Raw genomic sequence first — 2,426 nt, forward strand, 5'->3', positions numbered from 1 at the left:
TATTTCTGATGATTCTCAACATCTCGAAGCATTGTTAATAAGACGATGAACTCTGCAGCCTTGAAGGGAAGAGATGTATGGGAGGAAATGCAATTTTAATGTTAAGTCAGTAGGAGAGATGGGACTAGAATCACTCACGTCTATCTTGCTGTGATTATTTAGATTGTGTGTGTTTGTAGTGGCTATTTTATTTTCTGTTGCTATGATTATTGATATTGTTAGTGTTTGATGTAGCTATCTTCGCCTGTCTTGCTATGATTAGTAAGTTCATTCAGGTACAGGTACACATAAATACAGTTACATAAATTATCATACATAGCAGCACATGTGTAAATTACCTTGGATAACCAAAAATGTCAGACAAAGTGACTTATTTCCATTGACTATTGGTGTATGTGTTTGTTGTGACTATCTTCGTCTATCTTGCTATGACTTCTCAGATGATGCGTGTGTTTGACGTGGCTGTCTCCTGGGAGGGTTTTAGTGTGGACATAGCAGCACATGTATAATATTAATTGATTATTAGTGTGGAATTTGAACCCCAGCCGTTGTGCTGAGAAACGTGAGTGATAGATCAGTCTCTCCTGGACTTTGAAATGTGCCGTCTACTTCTTCAGTATTTCTCTTCAAACACAAGCTTTCTGTAGTTCCCTCTCTCTCTAATAACACTAGTGTATAACCTTGTATTAGGATCCAACCTTCCACCTTAAAATGCTCTGGGAAATGTTAATGGTTGGTACATTAGAATGGACCAAGAACTACACTCTTCACTCTTGTTGATACACCAGTGTCTCCCTCAAGTGCCTTCAGTAAACCCTCAGGGCTCAGGTTATTTTATTTTACTGCAACAAGCATCAGCTCTGAGGATTTTACCACTGGTGAACCCGTGATGTATACAAATATATACATGTATACAGCGAGACAGACGTACCTGTATACTAACTGGAATATCTAAGAATACACTCTCTACAGTTTCGTGAGTTACAGTAACTACCTTGCCTTCCAGCTGCTGCAATACATTTCTGATTAATGCATAACCTAACATGAACAAAAATCAAATTTTTGTCCTTATAAATATATAATACTTAAAAATATATGATTCTGGCCCCGTACTTCAAGTCAGTGTTACAACATACTTCATGGCCTCCAAACCTCGTGCCAGTGTTAAAATACAATATTACAATACATTTACTGGCCTCCATAAATCGTACTAGTGTTGAGATACATTTTCACAATTACTAATCATAGACAATTCTTCGATTTGTTCAAGACATTTTCCATATTATACTCCATTATGATCTCTTCCCCAAGAAAGGGAAGGCCTACAACATGTAGCACAAAATTTTCCCCAAGAAAGAGTAGGCCTACAACACGTAACTCAAAAAAAGACAAAATTGAGGCTGGATTCAATACGAAGCTTTTTTTTTTGGTGTGTGTTGCAAGATTGTTTCTTAGAAGCAAGAAACAGCATTGAAATAGCACCTCCAGTACAAGCGACCATCACCATTGCCACGACGTTGAAGATCCATCTGGAAAAGACAGTAAGAACATAAGAACATAAGAATGTAGGAACACTGCAGAAGGCCTACTGGCCCATACGAGGCAGGTCCTTATCAAAACGACATCTACCTAAAGCTACTCAAGAAATAACTCCCGTACCCCTTAACACCAATCAAACCCAGCCCCTCCCCTCAAACCCAGCCCCTCCCGATTAGGATTACCATTATTAAACTACAACACCCACAGCTGGATGAGTGAGACATTACCACGACGTTGAATATCCATCTGCAGGAGACATTACAATTACCATTATTAAACCAGAAACAAACACATGTGCAACATCTAAGTATCTTTATTGCAATAATAATTAGAATAATGATAATAATAATAATAATAATATAAGAAATGACACTGACCTGGCCAGTATAAGTCCTGCTCCTGTAGAAGGGAGGTGGTGATCGTGTAGAGGCAGGTGACGTGGCTGGGTTATCGTCTAACGCCTTCTGTAGAGCGTACATTAGCTTGTCTAGGACGATAGCTGCTCTCTTCCTGGGCGTTGATACCTGCAGGTGTAGCAGCAGGTGTGTCAGCAGGTGTGTCAGCAGGTGTGGGTGATAATGTGAGAGATAACCGAGCAGTGAGAGAGAGAGACTTTACGAATAGGATGAGAGCGGGAGAGAATGGTCTCTAGAGGGAGATCAGAGACCAGTCTGTGGTCTGGCAGGACACTAGAGACCAGTTTGTGGTCTACCAGGAGATCAGAGACCAGTGTCTGGTAGACCACAGATTGGAGTCTGTAGTCAGGCAGGAGACTAGATATCTGTCTGTGATCTGGCATGTGACGAGAGACCAGTCTGTGATCTAGTAAAAGACCAGAGACCAGTCTGCGGTCTAGTAGAAGATTAGAGACCAGTCTGTGGTCTAGT

General features: G+C 40.6%; 1 protein-coding gene across 1 annotated transcript in view; it reads right to left on the bottom strand.

Annotated features, from left to right (window-relative positions):
* Nucleotides 1–306: 306 nt before the first annotated feature.
* The window catches only part of AstCC (Allatostatin double C), a 45,950-nt gene continuing 43,830 nt past the window's right edge, over nt 307–2,426 (bottom strand). The window contains exons 2-3 of the mRNA XM_053795944.2: nt 1,917–2,063; nt 307–1,529 (exon numbers count right to left, since the gene is read on the bottom strand). Coding sequence (XP_053651919.1) covers nt 1,452–1,529; nt 1,917–2,063 — 225 coding nt within the window. The 3' untranslated portion in view covers nt 307–1,451. The remainder of the gene's footprint in view (nt 1,530–1,916; nt 2,064–2,426) is intronic.

This window comes from Cherax quadricarinatus, chromosome 77 (assembly GCF_038502225.1).
Source record: "Cherax quadricarinatus isolate ZL_2023a chromosome 77, ASM3850222v1, whole genome shotgun sequence".
Lineage (NCBI taxonomy): Eukaryota > Metazoa > Arthropoda > Malacostraca > Decapoda > Parastacidae > Cherax > Cherax quadricarinatus.